Source organism: Etheostoma cragini, chromosome 13 (genome assembly GCF_013103735.1).
Source record: "Etheostoma cragini isolate CJK2018 chromosome 13, CSU_Ecrag_1.0, whole genome shotgun sequence".
NCBI lineage: Eukaryota > Metazoa > Chordata > Actinopteri > Perciformes > Percidae > Etheostoma > Etheostoma cragini.
The window spans coordinates 18534786-18547216 of NC_048419.1; the positions used below are offsets into that span (position 1 = coordinate 18534786).

Consider the following 12431-nt stretch of genomic DNA (forward strand, 5'->3'; position numbering starts at 1 on the left):
TGTGTGTGTGTGTGTGTGTGTGTGTGTGTGTGTGTGTGTGTGTGTGTGTGTGTGTGTGTGTGTGTGTGTGTGTTTGACAAATAGAGTTCTAGAGAAGCCAGACTGGCCCCACACCAGGGCAACCCACAGTGTGAGTCACCAGGACGTAACCTCCTGCCATCAAACCATCAGTCAGTTAACAAGTAAACATGGAGGCACCAGACACTTTCACTCCTCTGCTAACATCTCAGCTCTCTGCTATTTGCTCCCCTGCTGCACCAACACTGTTGGCCTCCACAAACTTACTGCCTGGGGTCTGATTTCCAGAAGAAGTGGCTCCAGACATACTGGTACTGTATGTGCACCTAGGGTACGTTTGTTGGTGTTCTGCCATTGCTCTGTAAAAGAAAAAGCTAAACATACTTTCAATGCATTTAATATAATGTTGCCTTGTTTAAGTCTAAGTTTCAGAAATGCACACAATGTAAACTACGACGTTTATGTTAACAAGACTAGCTATATTAAAGCTGCTATGTTTTATGTCATGTTATCTGTCCTAGAAATATATCTACTGTCTGTCCAAGAAACAAATGCTATCCTCAATCTTTCCTCCTCTTTTAGTTCTCATTGTGTGTCAGATTCATAGACCAATATAATTATGGCTGACTTACTGTACTGTATATCTGAACAAGTGGGAGTATTGTAATGTGTCAACACACACGTGCACAATAAGCAATGTGCCTCTGGCCTTCAGATGGTTGGGGAAGTGGACAAAGAAGGTAGACAGAAAACTGAGCATTACGTATTTATGTGGTGGCTTTCTGCGTGGCACAGGAAACGTGTTAATTCAAGGTTCTAGTATGCAAACACGCGTGTAAAGGTATTTGTGCAACTTACTAAGTGTATAGGCAGCGGAGGAAATGACAGTGAAACGCCTCATTGTGTCTCACATGTGATCTCCTCCCTTCCTACAAGTTAGCATGACATCAATGCACAAGTTTATGTTTGTGTGTGCTTCAGTATGTACACAAGAGAAAAGTAGTTGCAAGAGGAGCCATCATCCTTCTTAATGCCCTTTAAATCTGAACAACTCTCACAATTACCACAGCAGCCTCATCCAACAAACACAAAATATTGACTATGAGGAACGCTTTAGATCTCTCTTATATAAAGGTTAATTTTGTCCAAATTTAAACCATTCTGTTTGGTTAAAGTCAGCCGACTGAACTCCACATCCTGGACATAATATCTTCAGCTTTCAGCTTAATCTAGCTTGCCGATCTGTACAATTCTTTTTTTTTTTAAAGCCAATGATTCAAAAAACACTGGATACACAAATGCATTATTAAAAGCAAATATATAAGCATACTTGTCCAACTTTCAAACCTGGACTGATGATGATGATGTACGTCTTTACACCGCCTTTGACCAATCATAAGTGTAGTAAAATAAAGTTTTTAAATTAAACATGATTTATCATACAACAACAACAACAACATGTGGGAGAGATAATGTGTTTTTTGTGCTTTTAATACTAGAATGCAAAAGCAAAATTTCACACTATTATTGCCACACATGTGGTCTTGAGTAAAGCTAACATAATGCTTTTCCAAAGATACATGTAAACGTCTCTGCAAACCTACACATAGAAGGATGTTGGGGGTAACCGTAAAGGGGCTGATGTGCAGTCACACCTTCAAAATGTCAACGTCATGTCAATTGGTTCAACTCTAGTGAGGGGCTCAAAATGAAAACAAAACACATGTCAAACTCATACAAGTTGGACAAAACAAAGGTTAGTTACTAACTAACTTAAAACAACCTGTCATACCCATATAGCTGAAAAAATTCATGGCGATGTGTAGGCAAATGTGCCACTCTGAGACCTTTGTTTTGTCCAACTTGTATGAGTTTGACATGTGTTTTGTTTTCATTTTGAGCCCCTCACTAGAGTTGAACCAATTGACATGACGTTGACATTTTGAAGGTGTGACTGCACATCAGCCCCTTTACGGTTACCCCCAACAAGTTAGTTTCTCTACATGTCACAAAATAAAGTGACAAAAAAACAGAACGCAAAAATGGCAGATGTCAGCAAGTTACACAGAAAAAACCTTGATTTATTACCTAATAACCACAGCACTGAAGAAGTAGGAATAAAGTCCACTAAATACTGTAGTTGCTGTAGCCATCCCAAGAGGAAACAATGCTTCACTGCTTCTAACCCACTGACTCTTCACTCTCTCTAACTCTCCTCCAGAGGACAACAGTCTTTAGCTTTGTTAGGGTTCTGGTTTCCATGGAGATGAGGACTTGTTTCTGCTCCGTCATGCAGCTTGTCTCACTCGCTCTCTGCCTGGCCATTTTCCTGTTCATTAGTGACTTGGCTTTCATGTAGGTTAAGTGCAAAAGGATTACTTAGAGGAGCCAACCTGGCAGAAGAATAGGTACACTCTTCAACACATAACACAGGCTTAAAAAGACCAACATGTAGTGCCATTGTACGTGTGAAGCATCTGCAAGTCCTCTTCTAATTAAGTAAATGACTCCACAGTATTATTTTACCATATAAAAGCTGTGGCACAGACCACTGGGAACAAATAGACCTAGAGACTGACATAGCAAAATGCTAGGGACTGTAAAAACATAAAAAGTACAAGTATGTATCAACTGACTAATACCTAAATACAATATTTCAAACTGCGGTGTGAAAGGACATTTTTAACTTCTAAATAAATACAATTGAAACACAAATGAAGATTATAGCTCAAGTGCTCATCAACGCCTACCAAATCCCATTATAAATTACACATCATTTGGATTTCACTGCAATTTAGACAAAACCTAAATGTTTGTGCATATGTTTTCTCTAGTTTCCTTATGTTTTTCTATCAAGCATCCATCAGTTGATCTGCATGCATTGTTATCATCTCCCAGAGTATTATCTAACTTTTTTAACATCTTACATATTTTTTTTCTGTTTTTAATCCCCTCATTGAAACATATGTACAGCACACCTCTCTCCCATCCTGCCTCCTCATCCATCGTCTGGCACACTGCACATCTTTTGTCTCCCTCACTAAATGTGTCTGTCATCCATGCCTGTGTATATCTCTCCCCCCCCCCACCATCTGTCATGTATATTTTTCCATCTGTTTTCAGTAACTGTCTTTCTGAAGGCCACAATCCATGACCGATAACCACACCGGCTGCTGCTCAACAAGAGCTTTAGAAAAAGCTGATGTTACTAACCCGCATGTTGGCATACAAACATACTGTATGTACTGGCAGACTAAGCAAACACACTCACATAAAAGCACACACTTCCAGCCTCTGTGTCTGTGTCTGTGTGTATGTGTGTGTGTGTGTGTGTGTGTGTAGCCTGTGGCAATTTACAACTTCAAACCAAAAAATTACCGGAAATATAAAAATGAATTACCATCAGCTTCTCATGTCATTTATATAACGGGAACAATGCTCATCAAGCAAAATGAGCAAAGCAACTGTAAATGAGCAAGATTTAGCTCAGCTAGTTTGAAAATGGCAACCTAAAAAAGTATAAAATAAATTACAAAATATGCTCAATATCTATTCTTAATAAGCCCTTACCTATTTAGACTGTAGCCTGAAAATAATGATGAACAGTTAACCATAAGAGTGAATGGACCAGATGACCTCTTGTAACCAATAACTGACTCTGGGGTCAGTCACCTCCAGGTTGGATAAGCATACCACATGCTGACGTGTATTTTCAGCTTGTATACAGTGTTACAGGTTCTCCCAACACACACACCTACAAGCCCCTGCAGGGGAATGTGTGTATATGTTAGACCTTTACCCTGTCATAAACCTATACACCGCACCTCCTCTGTAGGCTCTACCCGTATGTCTGCTAAAAGGAATGCGGTTCTCAGCTCCTGATAATGACAGCAGTTAATAAAACCACACCTCTGAGAGCAAACCCCTGTGGAAGTGATTATATCTCATTCAGATCAACAAGGTGCACAAGTCAAGAATGCTAAACAGCTACATGTAGGCTACTGATCTGTTGGAAGTAGGATATCTAAACAGTTCTTTGTGTCTTGTTCCATTACAATGTGTCAGAGAAGTGACATGCTGTGAACACTTAGGAGTAAATGTTTGTCACGTCTCTGTAGTAATAACCATGAGAGTAATTTCCACTGCGGATGGGGGGGGGGGGGGGAAGTGTCTCCCTCACTTTAACAGTTTCAGTTTGATACATTCACTATATTGACTTCTTGGTGGAAATTTTTGGGGATGTATGCAGCTTGTGTGGGCCATCTGTAGACAAACATTTGTGAATTAAATTAGTTTTATAATTGTCCTAAAACACTCCTAAAACCGATCATCAATCAAACATAATGCACTGTTTTTTGTAGTAAAGACATTAGGAGTTTAAAAGGCTGATATGTACATTTTTAAATAGCATACTAAGAATACTTATCAAAAGATATCAAGTCTCTATCAAGGAAATAAGAAGTGCATAAGAAATGCAGCAATTGATGTGACTGCATGCTACCATGATTAAAAAAAGCATTATAACCTGTTTAATTATAGTGTATTCTTTGCTATATTATGTAAATTTGTATACGAAAACAACATTTATACTATATTACTTTGAAACAAAACCTTTGCCTTGCTAATACCACAACCATTTTTTTCTAAAATACAAACTGTACAGTGTAAAATGTATCATGACAAAGTACTGTACTAGCAACAAAAAGTAAAAATGTCAACATGGGGGTTTGGGGAGGGACTGACAAAACCATTTTATTTAAAAAAAGCAAAAAGCAACAAAAAAAAAGCAACCAGAATACAATCTTAGGTCTGTTGTGAGAAAAAAGGTACCCTAAACTAACTTGTTTTGACTGTGCATTCATGAATAGGCCTAATCAGTGTTCTGTTTTGAGGGTAAGGGTTGAAATTGTCAGTGCTACTAACTACAACTAAAAGAGCTCCACTATTCATCTTGGTTTATTTACAACCTATTGTACAATAAAGTAACTTAAACAAAGAACTTCATAGAGATTTGTGTAGAAATGTGAACTTCACACCTCATCTCATGGCTAACCCCAACCTTAAAAAGAGACAAAGAAAGCATTGCGTGCATTTGTGGCTTCTTTTCAGGATGTGAAAGTTTTGATGAGCACTGCAAAATGTCCCATATTCAAAACCTTGAAGTGAACGTCCCAAGTACAAAGCAGGTCAGTTGGGTAGGAAATCATGATATGCCACAAAGAGCCTTGAAAGAAAATAACCCGTTTACGCTGCTTCTTTAGGTCACTCATGCAAAACCTCGCACAATATTTCAAAAGCATGAATCCCAGGACAGATGAGATCCACATCCTGACTACAGTTCAGAGTGTACACGCAAAACAAGTAACAACAGATTGGAGGGGTTCGCATTCTCCTGGTTAGAGGGTTCTGCTAAAACCAAGCTCAGACAGGTAGTGCAAGATGCCAGACTATTCAGTGCAATGCACTAGACTAGACAGAAGTGATCCAAACAATAACACATGCATGACAAGGTTACAATGCTCATGAAAGTCTTCAACCACCAGCTTGTCACAGGCCCATGACAACGAGCCAATGATAAGTCATCACAAGGACTCCCAGCATGCTGAGCCCACGCCCACTCAACAGGGCTCCTATCAGTCGCTGTAGGCCCAGCTGGTCCCTGAGATTAGACCCAGTCTGACGATGATCCCACTAAAGGAACTTCAACATACTTTTTCGTGTCACTGCCATATTCTGAATTAAGTCTGGGGCATTTCCCACAAACATTGTGGCTTTCCTGTACAAGGAAGATGTTACAACCTGTCCCCCTCCCCCTCACTGATGACACCCAAGTGTGTTTCTCTTTCACTTGTCTGAAAAGGGTAATCATGTTAGAAGTCCTGTAGCCTTTCACTCGTTCCACCATCTGTCATTGCAAGTAAATCTGGCCCAGTACTAAATATCTTCAGAGGCCCGAGAAACTGGACGGTTCTGAAATGGCCCATTATTCAAACCGAATGTGTATGAATTATTTTTCAAAAAAACAAAAATCATCATCTATCCTGTCCATAACAAACAAAGCAATTCATCTGATTTTGTATACAATTGTTGTTGATCTTGAGTAATGAAATAGTTTTACAGTATGTGGCTTACTACACAAACAAGTCCTCTGCTGCAGTTTAAGTCCACTGTCTTTTATATCCCAGACCAACAGAGAGATACGAGGGTTTAATCCCTCAATGGCAAATTGACAGAGCATACATTTACAACCTGCTTGTATCTATGGAAACCTTAGCCTTAACCATCGGCAGCAGGGCAATGTGCTAAGCGCCACGTGGGCCATTAATTAGTGAAGGGAACAATGCAACTCCTCTGTTTACATGCTTCGGTTGCAGCCAAAAGCCACACACATTGACACTCTGTCCAACAAGTGCAAACATGCATATACAGAAATGCGTAGAAAACATCCTATGACACACTGGGTGAACAGGAAGTGAGGTATTTTCTTGTTATGACTAAGTATGAGAAAGACTTGTAATGAAGACCCTACAGGAAGAATGGTTCACCAAAGTATTGTAATATAAATCATTGTTCTGAATCAGTTCTTCTCAACGGTCTGTACAAGGAGTGTAGGTGAAATGTTATTGCGTTTATTATGTCATGTTATATCATGTATAGCAAGATTGATTTTTTTAAACCAAAAAAACTCCAAACAACAGACACGGCTCCTCTCTTTGGCACAAGTTCTTCTGTGTCATCATGTTCTACTAGTTCTGCAGCTTTGATTTCGGAACTTACAATGTCTTTCCTATCCATCTTCATCGTAATGTAATGCCAGAACACTCCTGTTTACCCTCGCCACGGTTGCACCATGCATGGTCAGAAGCACAACACTGAAAAGGATCCGTCTGAAACAATGTTGCGCTGCGCAGCGTAGCATAGCATTCCGAACGTTATGTAATTGAGTACACCGGTGGGGCGGTATATTAAAAATTCATAACAAAACTATAAACCAGCATTCTGTGTGAACCGGTATACCGCCCAGCACTAGAAACAATGATGGGATTGGAGATGATTCAAAAATATCCCCAAATTGGCCCTCAGATATGTAATATGTCTATTTCATTCATAAAATAACTTTAATCTATGCAATGTGGTTTTACATCAGTAGCTGACATTAAATTACATCTCCCATCCATTTGGCGCAGACATATTATTCCTTTCAGTCATTACTTGTGTTGGCTTTCTATTTTCTTTTCCCTTCTACCCCTGTACCTGTGTAAAGTGCCCTTGGGTTTAATGAAATGCACGATTTAAATCGCAGCTACTATAACATTGGTTGCTACAGTGACACCGTTATCTGGTTTAGCTCATAATACATCCAAAGTAGGCCAAGTTACAGTATAAAACACTTGAAATGAAACCATGCATCTGTAACGCATTCTGTCATTGTGTATGAATGAGTTTCTGGTTGAGCAAAATTATTCATTGCGACTATATGACCTCCCGGTAATGCTAACTCAATAATATACAGTGGGCGACAGCACTGTAAAGAAAAGACCTTTACGACAGCAGGTATGGTAAAAACATTTTAGCTTTTGTCCAAAGCGGCCATGCAAACACGCAATAAACCAGCAGTTCTTAAAAGGTCCCATTTTTAACATTAATATGAGTTTCCTCAGCCTGCCTTTGGCCCATAGTGGCTAGAAATTGCGATAGGTGTAAACCAAGCCCTGGGTATCCTGCTCTGCCTTTGAGAAATGAAAGCTCAGATGGGCCAATCTGGAATCTTGCACTTTATGAGCTTATAAGGGGCAAGGTTACCTCCCCTTTATCTCCTTTGCCCGCCCAAAGAATTTGGACTGCATATGAGAGAGAGAGACATTTTGGCTTTCAAACGAGCAAAGTGGCAGTTGATCCAGGCCACACCCCCAACTTCCACTTTGCCCCCCCCCTTCTCTCCTTTACAAAAGCTACAAACTCACAAATGGCACATATTAAGGAAAGCTCATTGTGGGACTGGCTCTAGTGACTGTAAATCTGCACCAAGGCTGAATTTTTGGAAAGAGACTTCAGATATGGTATAAGGGGACCACTAAGGCCCATATAAAAGCATCCAAAGAGCACCATGTCATGGTGTTGTGTCATGTCATTTAAGCTTTTTGTCATGTGACCATTTCAAAATCAAAAGAATTTCCAGCAGTTTAAGTGCAATTTTACATTGTGTACATCTTTTAGAAGTCTGAGGAGATAAAAGGGCCAAGATCCTCCTGTCAGTGTTACTGTGATATAAACACGCTCTTGGCTTGATTTGTCCTTAACACTCCCCTTACACAACAAAGTGAATTGTTGTTCTCCCAATGGTAACAATAACCTTTAGAGAGTCAGTTTGACAGGAGTACTCTGTGCTCTCAACCAACACTGTACAATTAAAGAGGTCTGTGCTTCATCTTAAAGACACATGTCGGAAACAAGCAGCGGTCCTGGCCAGGTGCAAATGAAACAAACTAAAACTTTCTTTTTATGGAAGAGACAATCACTGTTGCTCTTCTGCGGATATCACATGTGACAGAGACATCTCTCGGGCCTTTTCTATCAAAGACTTTAACAACGGAAAACATGTGCGATACACCACTTGAAGCTCTCCCTCCCACAGACAAGCTGATTTTGGAGGTTTGGGAGCTGTTAGAGGAAGTCGTCCCCTGATGCAGTCCCATGATTTCCTCTCTTGGCCATTATCTGCTCCCACTCTGCCTGCCTTCCCTCCATCTGACAGATGCAGGTGTTGAGCTGTCCTCCTCCAACCCACTCAAGGAGAGGAAACAGAAGCCAAAGCAGGGGCTTAACATTTGTATAAGAAAGGGAAAACATAGTGGGGACACATAACATGTCAGACAGCTTTAGAGGAACGATAACACGACAATGAACCGCAAATCATCTGTTCCTTTTAGTGTGTCCTTGGTTTGAACAGTGTATGCCTCTGCACGGTAAAATTCACGGAATCTGTGTATTTACAAACTAACTTTCTTCAAACTTAAAGCACCTCGTGTTCAGTCGGCCCCTCAGCTTGTTAGAAGCAAAATGAATGCATTGTTTGTGTTCATGGTATACTGGTTGCTTCACTTTGTGTTTTTGTGTCATTTTCTCTGCTAACCACATGATTCTTCACATGCTCGCTCTGCTCAAAAGATACATTATAGGCCAACTTACATTAGGTTTAATTCACCTGCGGCTGCTACACAAGCAAGCTGGAACAAGTTTATTTTCATTTCAGTGCAAACAAGTCACCTTTCAATCGAGACTCATCTCGCAATGGCCTATACTGTCCAGTAAAAACAAAATACCTAAATAAGGTGGAGTGCTTTAAAAATAAAAAGACTACATTTTCTGTTCCATGCAGACCTCTGGTAAGACATCACTTCTTCCACTGAGGCCCCTGCTGTGTCAAAGACTTTCACTGTGCTCTGCTCGGCAGTGCACACACAGAGCGCCTGTGCCATGCTCCACAGAGGGGACTGACCAGCCAACAGATCCTGATTAAATAACGCCTTTGAGCCAAAAGTGCTACTGCTGCTGCTGAAGTTGGAGAGGATAGGACAGAACTAATGAAGAGTGCTTTCACTGTCTCTGTGCTGCTTCACCCTGGATTCACAGCCAGATTTGTTCTATAAACCCGTACTGCAGAGATAGTTTGCAGGATATCACTAGATAAGTCTCTTATACAAAAAACTAAGAAGACTTTAAGAGAGAAAGCAAGTAACTTCAATAAGAAACTCACAGAAAGGAATACAACTGGATCTCAGGAGGAGAACGTGAATCTTTGACTAACATCAGTATTATGATTATTTGTCTAAACAGGTAAAACCTTTCACACAAAGATACCCAAAGCTACAGTTTGGTGACTGCCTGAGTGGACCAACCACATAGTTGACATATTAGTCATAACCTCAGCAATGCTGGGAAGGTGAAGCATCCACAGTAGATCGGAACCTGTTCACACCTATAGCCTAGAAAGTGGGCTATGTGATATGTGGTGTTGTTTCTATCGTGGTGCACAAAACTTAAAAAGGAAATGGATGTATGAACTGCAGTTTATAATATACAATATAACTGATAACCATTCTAAAGTAACACAAAAGTGACTTCTGGGGAAACATGGCAGAGAACTTTAACTATACAATAAGCTTTTCTAACACAACAGAGTGTTACTGAAGTTTGCGACAGGTGGGCAACTTACGAATAAAGTTTAAGAACTACAAACAGGGTGCGGGCTATCAATACACTTTTATGGCCAGTTTGCAGATGCCTCGTATCTTTAAAATCACTCACCTTGTAGACCTTTCCAAACGCACCGTCGCCCAGCTCGCCAATAATTTCCCATAAATCGTTAGGATTGATGTCCCGATGAACGTGATCGTACTGCTTCACTTTCTTTTTGATCTCAATGACGGGCAGACGGAGTATTTTGCTGAATCTAGCGAAAGCCATTATTTATAATGACCAAAAATTCAGTCTGAAAAAAAAAAAAATCAGAAGGCACGCAGAGACGCGCAGCCCGTCAAAAACACTATACCCAATACCAAATGATCAATCTTTACTTTCCGCGTTCAAGAGAAAATAAAAGGAGAAGTAGCAAGTTCAGAGAAGTTATTGTACTCCGTCCATCACAACAAGGTGCTATGAAGGCTCTGTGCTCATAATCCCATTCACAAACTGCGGTTACGCTTTATATGCCGGACGCGCGGTGACCACCTGCCGCTGGAAACACGATGGAGTAAACGGCTGCCTGACAGCCGCCTCCTGGCCAACTTGTTGCGAAAACGCCCCACCTTGTTACTCAACAACCCTCCCACTGCCGTCATGGAAATGTAGTTTCTTTCAAAGAACAAGTCGTCGTCACTCTCAAACTAATGAGTTACAAGGACATCATGGTGGGCGTGTCCTCGGACAATTTAAACAGCTGTGCCCTTACTTTCTGGGAGAGCTCTGTGGAATGCAGTTAATATTGTAACGTGTTGTGATCCCAGTTTACTGTGCTTCTACGTCACACTGCGTGTCTAATAAGATTGGTTATGGGTTTGCCTTCTTATTAAACCGCAAAGAAGAGACTCAGATTTTGATTGATACTTTGTCAAAGTTAAGTTTAGTTTTCTGAAAACCTTAAAATCCCTCAATCAGTATCAAAATCATACTTTTTATGCTTATTATGTTGTTCTGGTTCAACTTACCTGCTCTTCACCTGATCAGGCAGTGTTATCTCGCCCTCTGGTGGCACACTCTGCTCAGTAAACTGGGAACTTGTTGAGATGCACACAAAACCACGTGAGTGAGACAAGGCACTGAGACGATGAATACATCACTTGTGCTGAAATGATTGACAGGAAATGAGTTGACAGACATAACGAAGTAATGGTTTAAGTGATTAATCAAGCGAAGATGCGAAACATTCTTCGTTCTTAACTTCTCAGATGGCATGTGTTTCTGCTGCCATGGTTGATATCATTTCAAATTAAATATGATTGGGTATTATACTGTTTGTCCGAAGAAAAAAACAAGCGTGACATCAAGACATCACCTTGGACTGTGGGAAAATAGAATAGATTTTTTTTTAGAATAAACAATTAATTTAAAAAGAATAAAGCATATTAATCAGTTTTGAAAATAATAACTTGCGTGATGACAGCAGCGTTCATTATGTCCTGGAATTATGTTTGTTGGTCTAATGCTTTTAAACTATGCGTAGAATGACTTAAGAATAAATAAAGGATTAACAAGCGCAGATAACTAGGCTAAATATGATTGGTGTATGATTTATCCACTTTCATTCAGTGTATTTGGGTATTAAAAGTTGTGCTCTGTGCTGCTGTGACCTTTAACAGTTATTTTATGTCTGGTGCATTTTGGCTATTAGGCTGAGCATCTAACTTCCACTACAACTACAACTCAGCAACAACATCTGAACATGAAGTCTAAATGTTTTTGTTTTTGTCAGGTTGACAGGGTTTTAAAGGTGCCCTGCTACATGTATTTCCTTACTTTATGTTAATGTCTGAAGTTCAACAATGCACTCTGTAAAATCTTTTGTGGAAAAAATGCCTTGGTTACCTTGTTTCAAGCCATTAAATTAATATTCAACAACAAACTCCTTCACTTGGGGTAAGGACTCATTCTCTACCTGAAGTAGGCACTCTATCAGTTTCCTAGGAGGTACGGAGGATGTATATATGCATATTTGTCAATACACTTCAGATAACATTTTACTTCAGAGTGCATAAAGCACTCTAGAATGAAACTCACTGACCTTCATTCACCAACTAATTTGCAAGAGTCATTTTCTTTCAGAGTTCTATGGATAGATTAGCCAAACAATTACCTGCCAAATTACCGATTACGGAGAGGCCCATTGGTGGCAGTCAGTGGTTCAAATGAGTTGG

The 12431-nt window shown here is 40.0% G+C and overlaps 1 protein-coding gene across 1 annotated transcript in view; it reads right to left on the reverse strand.

The window, feature by feature from the left end:
• stk10 (serine/threonine kinase 10) overlaps nucleotides 1-10811 on the reverse strand; it is a 41521-nt gene extending 30710 nt beyond the window's left edge. Inside the window, exon 1 of the mRNA XM_034889119.1 lies at nucleotides 10327-10811. Within this exon, the coding sequence (XP_034745010.1) occupies nucleotides 10327-10485 (159 nt within the window). The 5' untranslated portion in view covers nucleotides 10486-10811. The remainder of the gene's footprint in view (nucleotides 1-10326) is intronic.
• Nucleotides 10812-12431: the final 1620 nt, after the last annotated feature.